The sequence below is a fragment of the Mustelus asterias genome, chromosome 4, assembly GCF_964213995.1.
Source record: "Mustelus asterias chromosome 4, sMusAst1.hap1.1, whole genome shotgun sequence".
Classification (NCBI taxonomy): Eukaryota; Metazoa; Chordata; class Chondrichthyes; order Carcharhiniformes; family Triakidae; genus Mustelus; species Mustelus asterias.
The window spans coordinates 125,587,215-125,606,261 of record NC_135804.1 but is presented as its reverse complement, the minus strand read 5'-3'; the positions used below and the strand labels follow the sequence as shown (position 1 = coordinate 125,606,261).

Sequence of the window (19,047 nt, the reverse complement as noted above, 5' to 3'; positions counted from 1 at the left end):
ATATCACAATAAAGGTAACGCTGTCTTCTTGATTTCTTGGCCCTCTTGTGGTAGTTTTATAGTTCTCCTTGTTCATTTCATGCTCAATTCAAATTTTATACACCCTTACTTGTTTGCAGTGTGACTTTTCATGCACATCAGTGTTACTCTGTCCTGTTTGTCCTCTGCTTATAAATTCCTTCTCTTCATTTTCACTTATTTACTCCAATTCGGGGTTGTGGGGAGTCGAAGCCTGTTCCGACAGACACTGGGCGTTAGGCGGGTACAACCAGAAAGGAATGCCAGTCCTTCACAGGGCACACACTCATACTCCCATAATTCTGCTTATTGTTTACAAATTCCCACAGATGAAAATCAAGTGGAGTGGCTTTTTTATAAGCTTTTAGCTCAGATAATATCGTACAAACCCACACCATAATCGGGCAACATCAAATCTCACTTCGCAATAATGCCTTCAGGTAGGAAATTCACCCTGGTCCAGTTAAGGTGGTTGTTCTGAGCTTGAAACAAAGGCACCGTCGAAATATCAAAGGTGGCCATTTGGTCCATCATGTCCAGTTGACTCTTTGAAGGAGCAATCCAGTTAACTGCACTTTCTTCAATCCCCTGCAAATTATTCCCTTTTTTTTTGAAACACCTATCAAATTCCCTTTTGCAAGTTATGATTAAATTTGCTCCACATTTTTAGGCAGCACATTTGCAGTCGCATCAACTTACTGCATAAAAAGAATAAAATTTCTCATCGCTCCTCGGATTCTTTAGACAATTATCTTAAATCTGTATCCTCTGGCTACTGTATCTCCTGGAGTAGGAAACAGTTTCTCCGAATGTACTCTATCAAAGGACTTCTTAATGATAAAGTAAAAGTTCTTGTTTCCATCACCAATGCCACCTTCCCACGCAATCGCAGAAGGTGTAACACCTGCCCCTTTACCTCTTCCATGCTTACCATCAAAGGTCCCAAGCACTCATTCCAGGTTAAGCAGCATTTCACCTTGAACCTCTTTCAATTTGATTTGTTGCATTCGCTGCTCCCAATGTGGTCTCCTCTTATATCAGAGAGACCAAATGTAGACTGGGTGATCGCTTTGCTGAGCACCTTTGGTCTGTGCGCAATCAGGACCCTGACTTTCCCGTTGCTTGCCATTTTAACACACGATCCTGCTCCCATGCCCACATGTCTGTCCTTGGTCTACTGCAGTGTTCCAGTGAAGCTCAATGCAAACTGGAGGAACAGCATCTCATCTTCCAGCTAGGTACTTTACAACCTTCCGGTCTCAACATCGAACTCAACAACTTCAGATGATTAGCCCTACCCCACCTCGACCCCTTTGTTTTCATTTTATTTAATTTTTAACTGTTCTCTTCCTTTTATTTCTTTATTGTCTTTATTTTTCTCTTTCCCCCTACCCACCCACTCTTTCCCCCTATTTTATCCCCTATTCCTTACCTTTTCTCCCCCTTTGCTTCCTCTTTCCCCCTTTTTCTCAATCTTACCTTTCTCCTGCCCATCTTCCCCCTCCCCTCCACATCTTCACCTGTCACAGTTTACCCTCTGATTTCAGCTTCTCTTGCCATTTGGCTGTTCACGCCTTGTATTCTCTCTATGGACTGCCTTTAACAGCCTTTCCCCTTGTTTTTGTGGCTATGACTCATCTTTCATTCCCTCACCCTGCAGTATAAATATCTCCCACTTTCAATGCCTTTTAGCTTTGACAAAGGGTCATCCGGACTCGAAACGTCAGCTCTTCTCTCCTTACAGATGCTGCCAGACCGGCTGAGATTTTCCAGCATTTTCTCTCTTGGTTTTAGATTCCAGCATTGCAGTAATTTGCTTTTATCCAGTTCTTGTTCTGCGCCTGGCTTTGTGATACCTCATGCGGCCACAGCGCTCCATGCTGAAATTTGTGTTTTAATTGCCCAATCAATACACCCTCAGCTGGCAAGCACACAAGTTCTGATGTTTTATTTCAGGGAAGGAAAAGGCAGCAATTTATATCTGTGTCCAATTTACTTAATTAGTTTGGGAACTGCAGCCTATTTGCTAGTGTGGATTTAATGGTATTTGAGAATACCTTTGTGACCAGATTGCCCTGATGAGCTGTAAGCTAGTAGCATTTTTCATGTTAAAATGCCATCCTATTAAATGTTACTTTTTCATTCTTCTGTATATTGCTTCAGATTGTTTAGCGGTTTTAATAATTTTCTTAACTTGATGGCAATTCAATTATCACATCAGAGAATCATAGAATCATAGCATCCTACAGTGCAGAAGGAGGCCATTCAGCCCATCGAATCTGCACCGCCCACAATCCCACCTGGTCCTATCCCCATAACCCCATACATTTATCCTAGCTAGTCCCCTTGGCACTAAGGGGCAATTTAGCCTGGCCAATCCACCTAACCCAAACATCTTTGGACTATGGGAGGAAACCGGAGCACCCGGAAGAAACGCACGCAGACACAGGGAGAATGTGCAAACTCTACACAGACAGTGACCCAAGCTGGGAATCGAACCCAGGTCCCTGGCGCTGTGAGGCAGCCATGCTAACCACTGTGCCGCCCCCGTCATAACAGTGTAACATATAAAACAAACAAGCAGGAAGTTTTAATTGTAATCAAACTGCTGGACAAGAACTTACTACTATTTAAATTTATACGGACACATGGTTTGAGTGAAATGTACCATTATTCAAGAAAAGTTTAGTCCCACAATCATAAAGATAAATTGGACAGTGGTATTATAATACTACATTACCTGGATACATTTGTGCATTTCACTAATGGAGAAGCTGCCCCCACTATTTTTTTTTGTTTTCTTACGATTATATTGTGGAGAGACTTACTATTTAAAGTCATAAATCAAAAGGCTTTCTTTACTGTGATGCTTTTTTGTCAATAAGACTGCTGGATAGTTACCTGATGATTTATTTTGCTTGCAGGTTCAAGCGATTCTGGTGAACATTTTTGGTGGTATTATGCGTTGTGATATAATTGCCCAAGGAATTATCACCGCTGTTTCAGATCTGCACATGAAAATTCCCATTGTTGTTCGATTGCAAGGTGAGGATATCTATGAATTTCGAACCCTTGCTTATCAGTATGCGCCAGACTTTTAATGAGGAGTTACGCCTGACGCATTCACTTCTTTTCCCTGTGCAGATACTGACAGGCTTGCTATGTGTCGTGAACATTTCATGCGCACTGTCACTGTTTGGTCACTGCACTGGGGAAATGGGAACGAGCAGAAATTGGCAGGAACTGCGACAATATATGAGCACGATACAGTAATGGAAAATATATTTACTATAGAATTGTGGGGGAGCTGGAGTTTTTTTATTGGATAGATGATGGTTCGTGCATTGAGCAGAGTGGATAGAAGGGCTGACTGTTCTGAACGTTGGCTACTTTGATCAGTTTAGCACCAATACTGTGAAGAGGATTTGAGCATTAACAGGTAATATTGAGGATTTTAAAAAGGAAGTGGGATGGGGACATGCACAGTAGTTTAAGAGGATGGTGAGGTTGAGAGTGATCTTTTTAAAGAGGTATATTTTATCTGTTTCGAAAGTGAAGAAACAACATCTGATGAGAGGTAAAGGCGAAGGTTCAGAGGTTTCCGATAATTAATTAGGAACCTGGCCAGCACAGACCTAAGGAGGAACAAGTGATGGGTCTCATGGATTCGAGGCAAGAGGAAAGTGTAAGAATATTTTGGCGTCTGGACTGGAGAAAGGACTGTGGCAGGAATTTTAGAAGTGATGAAATCCATTAGGTTATTATGCCCGTGGAGCCTCACCCCCACTTCAGTGAACTTGTCCATTAAGCATTGACCAATTCTTTTTTGGATAGATCATTCCAAAGATTTATAGTATGGGAAAAGTTTTCCTCTCTATTCATTCTAAATTTATTTTCCACTAAATTCCCATTCATGCCCTCGAGTCCTATTTTCTTGATATTCTTTGAAATAATCCATGTTGCCGTTGCATGTACCATTTACTTTTTCATGCGTTCTTTCTATACCATAGAGCTTGATTAATATTTCCTCAAGCGCACTTCTCTTAAAATTATGATCAGTCTTACCGCTGTTGTCATCACTCTGCAATGAGTTTTGATACTTCTACAGATTAGAAACAGTAAAAGTCAAAGGATTGATCCTTGTGGGATTCTACTCGTGACTTCTTTCCAATTCCCTTAATCAGAAGTCATTCATAAAAGGTTTTTCTGAAAAAAATCATGTGGAGTGTTTAATTTCTGCAGAGGTTTGTTCAGGAAAATCTTCTCCATCTATTTGTATGCCTGCTGTGAGTAAATGATTGTTCTACAGGTATTCCTCCAGCATATACCATCATTTAATCGCCAGTTAATGTTAGGTTAATAGGCCGTGGTTGTCTGGATCATTTTGTTAACCTTTTTAAAATACGTAATCCCGTGTTGTGGTATAAGACAGTGACTCAGAAATATCCTTCTTGGTTTCGTTTGACAACTTAGGAGTTTGCACCATTTTCTCCAGAGAATATGTTTGTCTTAAGTTCCTTTAAGTGGCTATCTCCACAGTGTCGGCTTCAGAATCCCCGCAAGGCAGAGTGTATTGATGCATTCTCTGTTTTGCCCAAGATTTTAGTTATTTTTTGTGTGGGACACTTTTATGATTGTATATGTTCACTTTTGTAATTACCCTGACCTGTCTATAGTTTTTAATCATCATTCTTAAGGCATCGTTGTTTTTGAAACTCTGGAATGTTTTTGTCATTGATCAACTTTCTGATTGTGTGTGTGTCTGGCTATATGACCATTGACTTTGCTGTTTCTTTGGACAAAAGTGAAGAAAAAATAATGCAGAATAAACCAACTGACAACAGAGTGGTCCCACATTCAAATTTATTACCAGAGTAGCAGCCACCAACTATTAGAATGAGAGCAGTCAAGGAATAATTAGACTGAGATATCAGGTAAATAATTTTGAAACTCTTAAGGTCGCTGCAGACACATAGATATCCCTCAAACTTTAGATTTATCCTTTAAGACCATGCAAAATTGTCGAGCATTTTAGAAAGTTTTGAGGATCTAATGAAGTGCAATCATAAATGTAAGGTGTAAAGCCTGTTCTGTAATTATTTCTGAAGGAGCATAATCTCTTTCATATAGGGAATATTAGCTCATATTTTGTAATCTAAAGTAAATGTTGTGTTTAGTTTAAGTTTAATTTTATTAGTGTCACAAATAGGCTTACATTAACACTGCAATAAGTTACTGTGAAAATCCCCCAGTTGTCACACTCCAGCGCCTGTTCGGGTACACTGAGGGAGAATTTAACATGGCCAATTCACCTAACCAGCATGTCTTTCAGACTGTGGGAGGAAACTGGAGCTCCCAGAGGAAACACACGCAAACGCAGGGAGAACATGCAGACTTTGCACAGACAGTGACCCAAGCCAGGAATCGAACCCGGTCTCTGGCGCTTTGAGGCAGCAGTGCTAACCACTGTGCCACCCCATTGGGATCTTTGTGTAATATCTCCTAAATATTTTGACGTTCGGATCATTTATGGTTGTATTTTCAGATGATTTAAAGTTAATACGGGTGATAGAATGTGAAGCTGAGCAAGATAAATGACAGGAGGATTTGAAACTACTTGGAAATTGGGCAGAGAGGTGGCAGATAAAATTCAGCGTTGGAAGGTGCACATCATCAGGAAGAGAGGACGAGAAATAAAACAATGAGCATGCAAAATGGAAGAGTTGGGGACAGTGTGTGGGGGAAGTCCTGATCAAGAATAACTTGAAGCTATTGGGCCACTTGCTCTGTGGCAGTGAGCAAAGCAAGTAGGTTTATGGGATGTTACTAAAATGTCAGTATTGAACTGAAATAGCCAAGCAATACTGCAACTTTATAAATCAATGGTGTGACCGCACCTAGAAATTTTGTGCAGTTACTGTTTCCACATTGTAAAGAATGTTGCGTTTATTGAAAAGATGCAGAAGTGGGCAACCAGAATGGTTGAGGGGATGGCAAAATTGAATCATGAAGAGCAAATGTGTAAATTGAGCATGTTCTCACTGGAACTGATAAGGCTGAGAAGTGAAACGACTACTGTTTCTGCAATCCTAAAGGGAGTAAATAATGTAGGCCAGAATAATAGGCCCAAATAATGTAGGCCAGAACAATAGGACCAGAGGGCACCGTCCAAGTTGGGAGGCACGGTGGCACAGTGGTTAGCACTGCTGCCTCACAGTGTCAGGGATCCAAGTTCGATTCCTGGCTTGGGTCACTCTCCTTCTGATTAGGCACTTTACAGCCTTCCAGACTGAACATTGAGTTCAACCACTTCAGAGCATGAACTCTCCCCTCCACCCCATTTCCATTTATTTTATTTCATTTCACCTCATTCTCCATTTTATCGCTCTCCTTTCCACCTCCTCCTCCCCCACCCCCCACGCATTCTGACACTTAATGGATACTTTCAACACCTTCTCAGCCTTCTGCGTGCTCATTTACATTCCCTCTGTCCAATTCCACCACCCCTCCCTACCCTCATAGTATAAATCTCTGCTGACTCTCTTCCCTCTCGGCTGTGATGAAGGGTCATCTAGACTCAACGTTGGCTCTATTCTCTCTCCACAGATTCTGTCAGACCTGCTGAGATTTTCCAGCATTTTCCTGCGTTTGTCTAAGATTCCAGCGTCCGCAGTATTTTGCGTTTATATAAACAGCAGACTGCCTGAGTTTTGAGGGCCAGACTTTTCCTTAGACGTTAGGCTGCCACATGGATATCTTTGTTTCAGATAATAATGGAAAGTTAAACGTGCCTACCAGGGAAGATTTTTTTAATGGAATCTGGCCAGTTCAGTTGTATAATTGATCCCATTCCTGTGGCCTATCAGACTTGTTCATGCTAACCTACTTTGCACTATTTCCACCTGACATCAATACATCCGATTCACGCCATTGTTAAGAGAAAATAGACTCTGCAGAGCTCTATCTGCTTTGATTTCATGGCTGTGAGATCCTCTTTAACTTCTCCCAATAAAAATCTACCTAATTAAAGGTCGTTCAAGCTTTAAACTTGAGTTAGAAACATAGAAAATTAATAGCGCAGAAAGACCATTCAGCCTATCATGCATGTGTCAGCCAATAAAAAGCTATCCAGCTTGATTCGCTTTGCACCTTTTGATCCATCATATTGTAGACCACGGCACTTCCAGTGCATGTACATTTTTTAAAAAATGTGATGAGTGTTTCTGCTTCTCTCACCTATTCAAACCTTGAATTCCACACCCAACCACCCTAAGGGTGAAAATATTTCTGCTTAGCTCCCCTCTAATCTTGCTGCTCATTACTTCAAATTGCTGCTCCCTGGTTATTGACCCCTCTGCTGAGGGAAATAAGTCCTTCCTATCCACTTGAATTCGGTCCTTCATAATCTTATACACCCGATTTAAATCTCCCCTCAACCTCCTCTGCTCCAACGAAAACAATCCCCAACGATTCAGTCTTTCCTCATAGCTGAAATTCTCCATTCCTGGCAACATCCTCGTAAATCTCTTCCGTACCCTCTTCAGCAACACAGCAATCACATCCTTCCTTTACCGCAGTGACTAGAATTGTACTCAAGCTGCAGCCTGCCTTGTATTTTATACAATTCTAGTATAACTTCACTATTCTGAAATATTTGGCCTCTGCCACTGAAGGTAAAGTTTTAAAGTTTATTTATTAGTCACAAGTAGGCTTACATTAACACTCACTGTGAAATTCCCTTGTAAGTAATCTGTAATAGTATGCCACCATACTCCCGTTATCCACCTGTCCTGCTACCTTCAGTGGTTTGTAGAGATGCACTTCAAGGTTGTCTCTCCTTTCTTCTACACCTTCCATTTATTATGTATTTCTTTGCTTTGTCTGCTCTTTGTAAATGCATTATCTCACATTGCTCCTGATTGAATTTATTTGTCACTTTTCTGGCCACCAGACTAGTCCACTGATATTTCCATGGAGTCCGTAGCTTTCTTCCTCACTATCAACGACATAACCAATCATTGTATCAAATGCATGCTCTTAATCATGACTCCTACATTTAATACTAAATCATTGATTTTATACCATGAAAAACAAAAATCTAGTATTGAACCCTGTGGAGCCCTTCTGGAAATTGCCTTTTACTCGCAAAACTACTTGTTGACATTACCTTCTGTTTTTGATGTCACTGAGCCAATTTTGGATCTAACTTGTCATTTGCCCTTGGATTCCATGGTTTTTAATTATGTGGGACCTAATAAAAGCCTTGCTAAAACCCATATGGACTATATCAAATGTGCTGCCTTCATCAATCCTCCATATTACCTCCTCAAAGAGCAGTCAGCCAGATGTGACCGTCCCTTAACAAATCTATGCTGATTGTCCTTGATCAATCTGTGTGTTTGTAGATGAGGATTCATATTGGCCCTCAGAATTCTTTCCAATAATTTGCTCACCACCGAGGTTAGGCTGAATGGTGTGTAATTACTCAGCTTATCTCTTCTCTTTTGAAGTAACGGTGTACTGGTATTTTAGTGGACCTCCAGAACCATGTCTGTGGACAGCGACCCAGGAAGACATTTCTATCGCTAGACACCTGCAGTGCTTGCCACTGTCTAACATTGCTATAAATTAAGTCAAAGATCCTGAAGGCATGGAAAAAGATTATACTGAAAGATCGAAATAAATTTAATGCATATTAATAAAAATATTCCACAGTCTGCTGTATACTTAGTCATTCCTTAACCCAATTCAACTATTCAACCAGCTCCAACAAGTAAAGTAAGTCTCGCTGGAGTTCAAGTTTAGCTTGAAACTAAAAATGATTAAGCATAAACATATAAAGTAGTTTAAAAAAGATTGCTGTTGTCTGAAAAAAAGGGACAGCATGGACAAATTGGGCCGAAGGACCTGTTTCCATGCTGTAAACCTCTATGACTCTAGTTATATCGCATCTCCATATGGCTACAGGATTTGAGAAATGAGTAATCACACCAATCCTCTGGTTTGTACCCCGGACAGTTTATTGCTTTTTGTTCCTTCTATATTCTCTCCACATGGTGGAAAGAATCTTTCTGCTTGTGGTTAACTGAATTAATAATTGATCAATATAGTGATGTGGCCAAGTCATAGGTGGAACTGGCAACTTTCTAATGGAGTTCTTGGCCACCAGTGACCCTGTTCCATGACAATATGTCCCTGGATAGTGTAGAGAAATGAGAAGAGTGGTGGACTACAATGCCTTGGAACCAGTAGACGATAGAGAATTTTATTTCATGAACTGTATTGGTTTTTTATTAAAAGGTTGCATTTTATCAGTTTTATTGGGTTCTTTGTCATTCAGGCACACGTGTTGATGATGCAAAAGCAATAATTGCTGCGAGCACCCTGAAGATCCTTGCCTGCGATGACCTTGATGATGCCGCTCGAATGGTAATATTCATTGCACAAATGTTGAACTTTGAAATATGTGATTGACTGCAATACGCTGCATAGATCAGCAGGAAAACTATATGTGTGTGTGTGTCTCCTCCAACCTACCTCCATTGAGAATTAAAGCACTCGCCAGCACACTCAGCCCTCCAGCTAAATCTTGTTAAATCTTGTGGAAAAACTCTAGGATTCTGCTAAGAGGTTATAGAAACCAATTTGAACATTATAAACAGAACCATCACGGTTGCAGTTTTGCTAAAATATGAATTAAACAAACCCAAACTGAGATAGTCAGCAAAAACAATGAAGTTTTAAAATTCTGTATATTAATTCTTCGCATTAGTTTGGACTGAAAACAGAATTCGGTCTTGTTACTTATGACCTTTTCTCAGACTGCCAAGTCCCCTCAGTGACACAGTGAGCATTCTGGTAGAAACGTAATTTATTTATGTGCAAAAGTACTACATCTGTGTCAAGATCATTTCACCAATTCATTCCGACTTGAATAATTTATTTACACATCTGGACAAGTTAATTACTAAATGTTTTTAAAATCATATTCTAATTCCCATCGTGGCGTTTAGATTTTTTGCCCCTCATTTTCTAATGGTATTTCTTTAGTTCACTGCTCTGTAATAACTAATTGTAACTAAAATGTCTCAGGCTATTGTGGAGCAGTTGACTGTGGGACAAGCTTTTAAAATGAGCAATAAAAACTATCTGCTGTGTGAGTAAAATGCTTTCATTTGGCTGCCTTCTCGGACATCAGACTACACTTGATCCTAGTCATCAACAGCCTTTGCCACAACGTACGTCACAATTGATTGCCTAGTGTATTGCAGAGCTTACAACATGATTGAGCAGTTATATTGATGTCTTGAATCTGTCAAGTTTGTTGATGGGCTGAGGGGATTTTAAAGGTATTTTAAAGGATAGAGTAAATAAGGAGAAACTGTTTCCAGTGCCAGAAGGATCAGTGGATAGAGCACAAACATTTAAGGTGATTGACAAAAGAACCAGAGGCGGCATGAAGAAATGTTTCATACACTGGAGCTGTTCTGATCTGCAGTGTCTCGATATTGTGATGTAAGCAGGTTCCATAGTCTTTTTTTCTTAGGAGTCGAGGATAACTTATGGGATAAAGAAACCTCGTGTTTTAAAGTTTATTTATTGTCACAAATAGGCTTACATTAACACTGCAATGAAGTTACTGTGAAAACCCCCGAGTCGATACACTCCGGCGCCTGTTCGGGTACATTGAGGGAGAATTTAGCATGGCCAATGCACCTAACCAGCACATCTTTTTGGACTGTGGAAGGAAACTGGAGCATCCGGAGGAAACCCATGCAGACTCCACACACACTGACCCAAGACGGGAATCGAACCCGGGTCCCTGGAGTTGTGAGGCAGCAGTGCTAACCACTGTGCAACTAACTTAAGAATGTCCTGCATTTTCTTTAGGTCATGGATTTGTTGCTGGACCTCAGCCTCCAGCCGTCAGTAGAGCTGCTCCCTTGCTCTCGAGTTGGGTTGCTGTTTCAGGTACAGAAAAGCCTTGGGGTTGCGACTTGTCAGCTCCTGGATCTCCTGTCATTCTCGCTGAACCTGCCTTTGCGTTTCCTGGTTGAGTGACCAAGCCTCTACACAGGTGCTGATTATGGAGATCATGAGGGCAGACCAGGCGCTATGGACCCTCAGCATCACTGGGTGACTGGTAGTCGTTGGGTTGGCAGAGACATTGGCTGACTGGGGCTCTCTTATCAGGGTCTCTGAGTGCATTTTCCTGAGGCACTGTTTCTGTTTCTGTCGCTGCTTTGGGGCTACATTCTGATCACAGAGTGGATTAGACAGGGGTCCATCCAGCATTTGCAAGCTCTTGTCATTTGCGGGTGTTACGTACATACTTGTGGGCCCTCAAAGGAAGATTCAGTGGAGTAGGTGCAAGAACTTGGAGCGAGGGTGATGCCATGAGGCTGTATACATGTCTATGATGGAAGAAGGTATTATATCTATGATAATGCCATGTTCTAGGCATTTTGTCAGGAGCATAGAACCATTGGTGTTGGATTTCCCTACCCACCTCTCTGCCGATTGAACATCTCTAGAAGCCTGTGCCCTTTCCAACTCTGGTGTTGAAGTTACCAAGAAGAATCAACTTGTCATCCTTTGGAACTCGAGGCTGGAGTAAAATTCCCCTTTGGAATTATCTGTAGCTTCTAGTGTTGGTGTAAACGCTAAGGATTGTAGCAGACTGGATCTTGTGATAGATCATAGAATCCCTACAGTGCAGAAGGAGGCCATTTGGTCCATCGTGTCTACACCAACCACAATCCCACCCAGGCCCTATCCCCATGACCCTGTGCATTTACCCTAGCTAGTCCTCCTGACACTAAGGGACAATTTAGCATAGCCAATCCACCTAACCCGCACACCCTTGGACTGTGGGAGGAAACCGGAGCATCGGAGGAAACCAATACAGACACGGGGCAAACGTGCAAACTCCACACAGACAGTGACCCAAGCCGGGAATCGAATCCGGGTCCCTGGTGCTGTGAGGCAGCAGTGCTAACCACTGTGCCAGCGTGCCGCCCACCAAGAGTGAGCCACAGGTTTATGAAGCATTTGTTTATCCCACAGGAGGCGTCTTTGAGACAGCCAGCGAGTTTGTTTTTAGTGGCAAAGCCAGCCCTGTGGAAGTGGCAATTTCTTCTGGTTTACCTTTTCAGAAGAAGGTGTAATCATCACCTTGTTCGTTGAGCTGGTCCTCCACTGCCCGCAGCGACTTGCTTAGATCAGTGTTGAAATGCCTGATCTCCCCGGCAGTGATATCAGCATGCCGCCGTTCCAGTCTGTTTCTGTTGGGGTTGTCCATGAGAGAGCTGATGTTCCATGCCCCAAACTTCATTTTAAGGAGTGGAAGATGCTTATGCTTGAGTTCTTTTAACATGGTGTGTTCGTTACACATCAGCTAACACACAGGCTTGATGGAGTAAGGCCTTGTTCCAGTGGCAAAGGGGTCCAAGATGACTAGAGAACCAGACTCCACAGTATGGGCCTAGGACATACACATACTCCTACTGTCCTCTTGTCTCCTTCCCACAGGACCCCTCTCCCTGGGATTCATAAGGTGCAGTGGTGGCCTCATGAGGTGGCACTGGCCTCTTGCTGACAATGACCGCATTGCTCCTTTCTCTGTGTTAATGGCCCAGTTGCCCCTCTCCAATTGTGAACGTCCCCATTGCTCCTCTCTCGCTGTGAATGTCCCCATTGCACCTTGTTCACTGCGAATGGCCTCATTGCTCCTCTCTCGCTGTGAATGTCCCCATTGCACCTCGTTCACTGCGAATGGCCCCATTGATCCTCTTTCGCTGTGAATGTCTGCATTTCTCCTCCCTCGCTGTGATTGGCCCCATTGCTCCTTTGTGTGAATGGCCCCAATGCTCCTCTCTCACTGTGAGTGGCCCCAATGCTCCTCTCTCACTGTGAATGGCCCCAATGCTCCTCTCTCACTGTGAGTGGCCCCAATGCTCCTCTCTCACTGTGAATGGCCGCATTGCTCCTCTCTCACAGTGAATGGTCCCATTGCTCCTCTCTCACAGTGAATGGCCGCATTGCTCCTCTCTCACTGTGAGTGGCCGCATTGCTCCTCTCTCACAGTGAATGGTCCCATTGCTCCTCTCTCACAGTGAATGGCCGCATTGCTCCTCTCTCACAGTGAATGGTCCCATTGCTCCTCTCTCACAGTGAATGGCTGCATTGCTCCTCTCTCGCTGTGAGTGGCCCCATTGCTCCTCTCTCGTTGTGAATGGCCGCATTGCTCCTCTCTTGCTGTGAATGGCCTCATTCCTCCTCTCTCTCTGAATGGCCCCAATGCTCCTCTCTCACTGTGATCGGCCCCATTGCTCCTCTCTCACTGTGAATGGCCCCAATGCTCCTCTCTCACTGTGATCGGCCCCATTGCTCCTCTCTCACTGTGAATGGCCCCAATGCTCCTCTCTCACTGTGAATGGCCCCAATGCTCCTCTCTCACTGTGAATGGCCTCAATGCTCCTCTCTCACTGTGAATGGCCTCCTTGCTCTCTCTCTTTCTGGAGCACCCGGAGGAAACCCCCACAGACACAGGGAGAACGTGTAAACTTCACACACACACTGACCCAAGCCAGGAATCGAACCTGGGTCCCTGGCGCTGTGAGGCAGCAGTGCTAACCACTGTGCTACCAAAAGATGTGCAGGTTGGGTGCAATGGCTATGCTAAATTTTCCCTCTGTGTACCCGAATAGGCGCTGGAATGTGGCGACTAGGGGATTTTCACAGTAACTTCATTGCAGTGTTAATGTAAGCCTACTTGTGACTAATAAATAAACTTTACTTTTAAAAAAGTGCAGAAGATTAATTGTGAACTCTAGCAAAGAGTCGGCCATATAACGACCTCCTATCCAGTATCATTCCCTCAATCTATGAAATAAAATCATATGTTATCATTAGCAATGGGACAGTGGTGGCAGTTATTTTCTTTTGAATGCAAACAACAAAGTTTCCAACAAGAGCTCCGAGCATGAAATATTCTGTAAGCCAAGTTAAAATGCAAGCATATCGGAAGGTACAGCAGTAGCTGCTGTAAAGGGGATGTTTAAAGGGACGAGGGAGCAGGTAGCTTTCACTGGTAAGTGGCTTATGGTGGGGTGGGGGGAGGTCCTGGATGGGTGAGGGTGAGCGGTGGGGAGAGGTCCTGGAGCAGATCGGAGGATTCTGGAGCGACGGGGGCATCTTGGAATGGAGGAGAGGGACAGCCCAGAGCTGGAGAGGAGCTGGGGTGGGGGTTGACCGAAGAGGGGTCTTTGACCCGAGCCGGAAAGAGAAGCTGAGGGGAGCAGAGTGGGGATGGGCCAGGCTGCGAGTGGGTTTGGGTCGGGGATGGCGTAGTGGGGTTGGGACCAAAGCCGGAGTGTGGTGGTGGTGGTGGTTGGAGGGTGGGGGTTCACACCCACAGGGAGCGTGATGGGTCCCCTGCGAGATTGGGTTTGAGTTTAGATTGTTATTCTGGAGTTAGAAGGGATGTTTTTCCTCTTTTAGTGTAACTATCAGGGTAAAACTGGCAGAACCATCCAAAATTAGCAATTTAAATCACTTTGTAGGATGGTAGCCAATCCAACACAATTGTCCAGAGAAAGTTAATACTTCTGGGTAATTGCTGGGTAAACCCTTCTGTGGGAACCTCCTGGAGGGATTCCCCAGCGCACCATTGGGGTACTCCCTAAAAGCAGTGCTGGGGAACCGGGAAGTTGTGGATCTTCGTATTTTTAATCTGCATTTGTAGAAACCTGTGATCATTATCATTTATGGAACATACTTTGGAATCACTTTATTATTTTCTTTTCCCCAAACAGGTTGTAAAACTTTCTGAAATTGTTTCACTGGCCAAAGAAGCTCAAGTCAATGTGAATTTCCAGCTCCCAATCTAACCATGATACTCCAACCTCAAAGCTAAAGGCTTTATGGAAACAGTTATAAAATAGCTATTTATTTTTCATGTACTCATGTTTCTTGAGATTATGGCTGAATAAAAGGAATGTGGTTAGCGGCTTGGAGTTATTTATTAGCTTGTTCGTAGGAAAGCAAAATCGCACAAATAGACACAACGTTGCTCATTACAACCCTACCATGGATGTGTTAAATCAACAAAATTTATCTTCTCAGCTCAGTAGTATAAAAAATGCAAACTGTGTAGTTTGCACCATTCATTTCTATTGCTTAATAGCAGGCACTTTATATTTTGTTCTTGCAGCTATGATCCATGTGGTCAGTACAGTAACCAGATTTTGAACAAACTTTGCAATTGAATTCTGATGCACAACTGAAGCTAGCAAATAAGCTTGAGCTAAACTGGGACACCAGCATTAAAATAATGAATAGCAGACTGTGTTAATGCTTTACATGCCTTATTTGCAAAATCTCCAATAGTAATTTGTAGATTTTGGTTCCTTCATGCAATGGCAATGCAAGGTTTGATTTGAGTTGATTTATTATTGTCACATGTATTTAGCATATAGTGAAAAGTAGTGTTTCTTGCACGCTGTACAGACAAAGAATACTGTTCATAGAGAAGGAAGCGAGAGAGTGCAGAATGTAGTCTTACAATTATAGCTGGGGTGTAGAGAAAGATCAACTTGATGCCCCCCACGCCGTGCTCTAGTTCTGCTTGGGAAAGCAAAAACAATGAATGCTGGAAAAGCTCAGCAGGTCTGGCAGCATCTGTAGGGAGAGAAGGAAAAGAGTTAAATGTTTTTTGTGCTGTATGCTTTCTTTACTCTGATTTAGTTTTTGTGGAAAATACAGCGAATGGGGTATTTTTGTGAGTGTTGTTTGCCATGAATTTGCGCTAGACCAAGATGCTGGTCATCAGGAGTCCTACCCACAGACCTGGCTATAGTAGGGAAGTAGAAATGTAGAATTTGTTCCCCTAATAGGTTTGGATCTGGGGCCAATTAGAGCTTCCAAGATCAGTAATGCCAACTCCATCATTCCATGGATTTCGATCAAATTGGGAAAAAAAAATTGTTATGAATCACAAGTTGCCTTTTTTTTAAAAAACAGCCACAATAGAGTGACACTAAAATAAGCAAAATTCTGCGGATGCTGGAATATGACGAAAAGTGGATTTTAGTGCTGGGAGCTGTCATTAGGAGGGAGTCTCTACCCTGATAACCACCCCCACCCTAGTATTGCTGTACAAAATCCAAAATGGTTGACAGTAAGTTGCCTTGCGGGAGCAGCACTGACCATGCAGGTTTCTGAGAGTGATAAATCCTGGTTGTGGGATGATCTTTTTTTTTAGCCTGGTGGGGTCATTTATTTTTGTCAAGTTCTCATTAAATTCAGTCTGACTCACTGAATATTACATAATTTGTGATGCCATTTATGCAAAAAACTGAAAATGCCAGCTTAAAATGAAATGTAGACTTTGCGTCATCTGGGCTGCAGTTCGTCTTAAACTTCAACGCTGGTGTGTGCCTGTGATGGAATTGGTGTTTTTTATTGCCGCTGTGACACCTTTCTTTAATTTCAAAAACCTCATGTCCAGCTGCACCTTTGTATTGTTGCAGAAAAGAGCTGAATATTGAAGGTGATTTGCTTTCGAAGTTTACAGATCGCCAATATTGCCAAAGGAGAAATTGTTTCTAATTAATCTTATTTTTCAGTTCAAAGGAGTATTTCAAATTAAGTGCACATATATTTATTGAACAAAACTGAATGAGTGCACACCTAATTGTGTGTCGGGAGAAATTTATGGCTTTGCAGCATAGAATTTGAAGATGTTATTGCAGTTTGATGAGTAGCATTATAAGCAATTTGAACATTATGAATAAAAGCAAAATATTGCAGATGCTGGAAGCTGAAACCAAAAGAGAAAATGCTGGAAAATCTCAGCGGGTCTGGCAGCATCTGTAAGGAGAGAAAAGAGCTGATATTTCGAGTCCAGATGACCCTTTGTCAAAGCCCATTGCCCTTTGTCCAAAGCCCATTGTCAAAGCTTTGACAAAGGGTCATCTGGACTCTCAGCATCAGCTCTTTTCTCTCCTTACAGACCAGCTTAAATTTTCCAGCATTTTCTCTTTCGAACATTCTGAACGTTGGCAGGTTTGAAATTGCTGGTCATGCACGCAAGAAACAATACTTTTCACTGTATGCTAATACATATGACAATAATAAATCAAATCTCAATATGCAAATATTCACAATTATATAACCGGATAGCTTCTCCTGAGAACATCCCTCTGCATTCTTCCAGAAGTCCAATCAACTCTCCTGAAACCTCTGGTATTTGATGGCATGTGTGAGATATGTTTCCTTTGCATTTTAAAATTATTTGGTTAATTTAAACATACAAGCAAGTTTTCTGGGTTTGCATGCTTTGCACCAGGCTAAGTAAATGTATATTATCAAGGCATTTAGCACGAAGCCAAACTGATGAGTCCATGGTGAAATGGTTGTAACTTGAAAAAAATAAAGACTATTTGATTTTTTTTATAAATACCCATTTATCATGTAACTTACTGATATAGATTCATGTTTTTTTCTTTCCTGCTTGGTTGTGTTATTTGCGATTTGTAGATTTAAACGCATAGGTGGCACTCCTTGCCAAAAAAAATACTATACACCACTCACCTATCGTTAAGGCTAAGTTTGTATTGCTTCTCAGTCATTAAAAGGTGACCAAACCGTATCTATCTTAGCCCAGTTGTAAACATGAATATTTACCAGCAACAGTTTTAACAATCCTGGCATAAAATGTGGGTTTTAGGTTTTACGAGCATGGAAGTAATATGTGTTACAACATTGATGGGAAAGTGTATTTTGTGAAGTTGTTTTTTGGTAAGATGTACAATTTTGATCAGGCAGTGACCAAACATGTTGCTGTTAAACACAAGAGTGACTAGTTTGTTTCTTTTGGAATATTTTTATTGACAGCTTTCATTTTACATTTGCCACAAAACAGAATAAATTCCCCAAACTCTAGTACAGTATAATCATTATTTCACATAAACATACACAAAAGACCAGTGAATATTCAAACAAGTGATTCCAATTGTCCATCATTGCCATCGTTGTAGTCAGTGTCTCCTCATACGGATAAAGAAAGGACGTCAGATAGAATGGGGAATCTTGATAACAGGTAAACATCATGAGCACATAGCCCCAGGGTGTAGGGATCCATTGTGGCGTAATGTACAAGAGCCTAATTCAGCATTGCAAGACCTCCAGGCAATGAAAGGATAACCCAGGAAAGGGAGAATATTAGGGTAATGCCATTGGTGCAGGCTACAGCATAGCAGTGTATGCTCTCATGTATAGGAACCAGTAGGCGAAGGACTCTGAGCTCCTCTCCAGCCAAATCAGAGACTCAGATTCTCCATCACTGGGAATTTAAACCATTTTCCTCCAAGGAAACCCTACCTACAAGCAGAAGAAGAATTGGCAAGACACCCTTCAGCAGGGCATCTTGAACAGAGATACAATCCTGCTCCTCTCGACAGCAGAAACCCACTTGGGTAAACTATAACAAGTCAGAGCCTATATCAACAGCCCACCTACCTGGATATAGAAAGGAAGCCCCATAATGCGAGGAGCATCGGATTGTCCAATAAATTGTTTGCACATTTTCCCTGCGTCTGCATGGGTTTCCTCTGGGTGCTCCAGTTTCCTCCCACAGTTCAAAGATGTGCAGGCTAGGTGGATTGGCCATGCTAAAATTGCCCCTTGGCGTCAGAGAGACGAGCTTGGGTAAATGCATGGGGTTGTTGGCATAGGACCTGGGTGGGATTGTGTTCAGTTCAGACCTGATGGGCCAAATGGCCTCCTTCTACACTAAGATTCTATGAACACATGGTAGAATAGAAAGTTTTAAAGTGATCATTTATACACTTTGGATCTAGTGTAGAGATACCAGATTCAGTGCAAATCTCTGTGATTAGTAAAGGTCACTGACTTGCAAAGTTGGTGAGAAATAATTTTACTGGCTTTTTCACCATGCTCATAATACTTGCCTTGATTTCCGAAAATGTGGCTGTAAGTGTGTCTGAATATGGCCTGTGTACAAAC

At 42.2% G+C, this 19,047-nt stretch overlaps 1 protein-coding gene across 1 annotated transcript in view; it reads left to right on the top strand.

The window, feature by feature from the left end:
• The window catches only part of LOC144492976 (succinate--CoA ligase [ADP-forming] subunit beta, mitochondrial-like), a 96,327-nt gene extending 81,299 nt beyond the window's left edge, over positions 1–15,028 (top strand). The window contains exons 9-11 of the mRNA XM_078211714.1: positions 2,943–3,063; positions 9,359–9,447; positions 14,835–15,028. Coding sequence (XP_078067840.1) covers positions 2,943–3,063; positions 9,359–9,447; positions 14,835–14,909 — 285 coding nt within the window. The 3' untranslated portion in view covers positions 14,910–15,028. The remainder of the gene's footprint in view (positions 1–2,942; positions 3,064–9,358; positions 9,448–14,834) is intronic.
• The last annotated feature ends 4,019 nt before the right edge of the window (positions 15,029–19,047 follow it).